The sequence below is a fragment of the Penaeus monodon genome, chromosome 31 (genome assembly GCF_015228065.2).
Source record: "Penaeus monodon isolate SGIC_2016 chromosome 31, NSTDA_Pmon_1, whole genome shotgun sequence".
Classification (NCBI taxonomy): domain Eukaryota; kingdom Metazoa; phylum Arthropoda; class Malacostraca; order Decapoda; family Penaeidae; genus Penaeus; species Penaeus monodon.
The window spans coordinates 14,992,960-14,993,218 of NC_051416.1; the positions used below are offsets into that span (position 1 = coordinate 14,992,960).

General features: G+C 56.0%; 1 protein-coding gene across 1 annotated transcript in view; it reads left to right on the plus strand.

Annotated features, from left to right (window-relative positions):
- LOC119593047 (tubulin beta chain-like) overlaps positions 1-259 on the plus strand; it is a gene marked incomplete in the record, with an annotated part of 24,622 nt that overhangs the window by 21,260 nt on the left and 3,103 nt on the right. The window contains 1 exon segment of the mRNA XM_037941947.1: positions 35-259. Within this exon segment, the coding sequence (XP_037797875.1) occupies positions 35-259 (225 nt within the window).

Below are 259 nucleotides of genomic sequence, written 5' to 3' on the forward strand. Positions count from 1 at the left end.
TATTCACCGTCCCCTTTTTCCATCCTTCTTCCAGTTCTGGGAAATCATCAGTGACGAGCATGGCATCGACCCCATGGGCGTGTATCAGGGCACGAACCGAGACATCGAGGAACTGCAGCTGGAGAGAATCAACGTGTACTTCAACGAAGGCTCCGGGTACCACCACTACGTTCCTCGCGCCATCCTGGTCGACCTCGAACCCGGCACGATGGACTCCGTGAAAGCCGGGCCCTACGGACAGCTCTTTAAGCCAGATAAC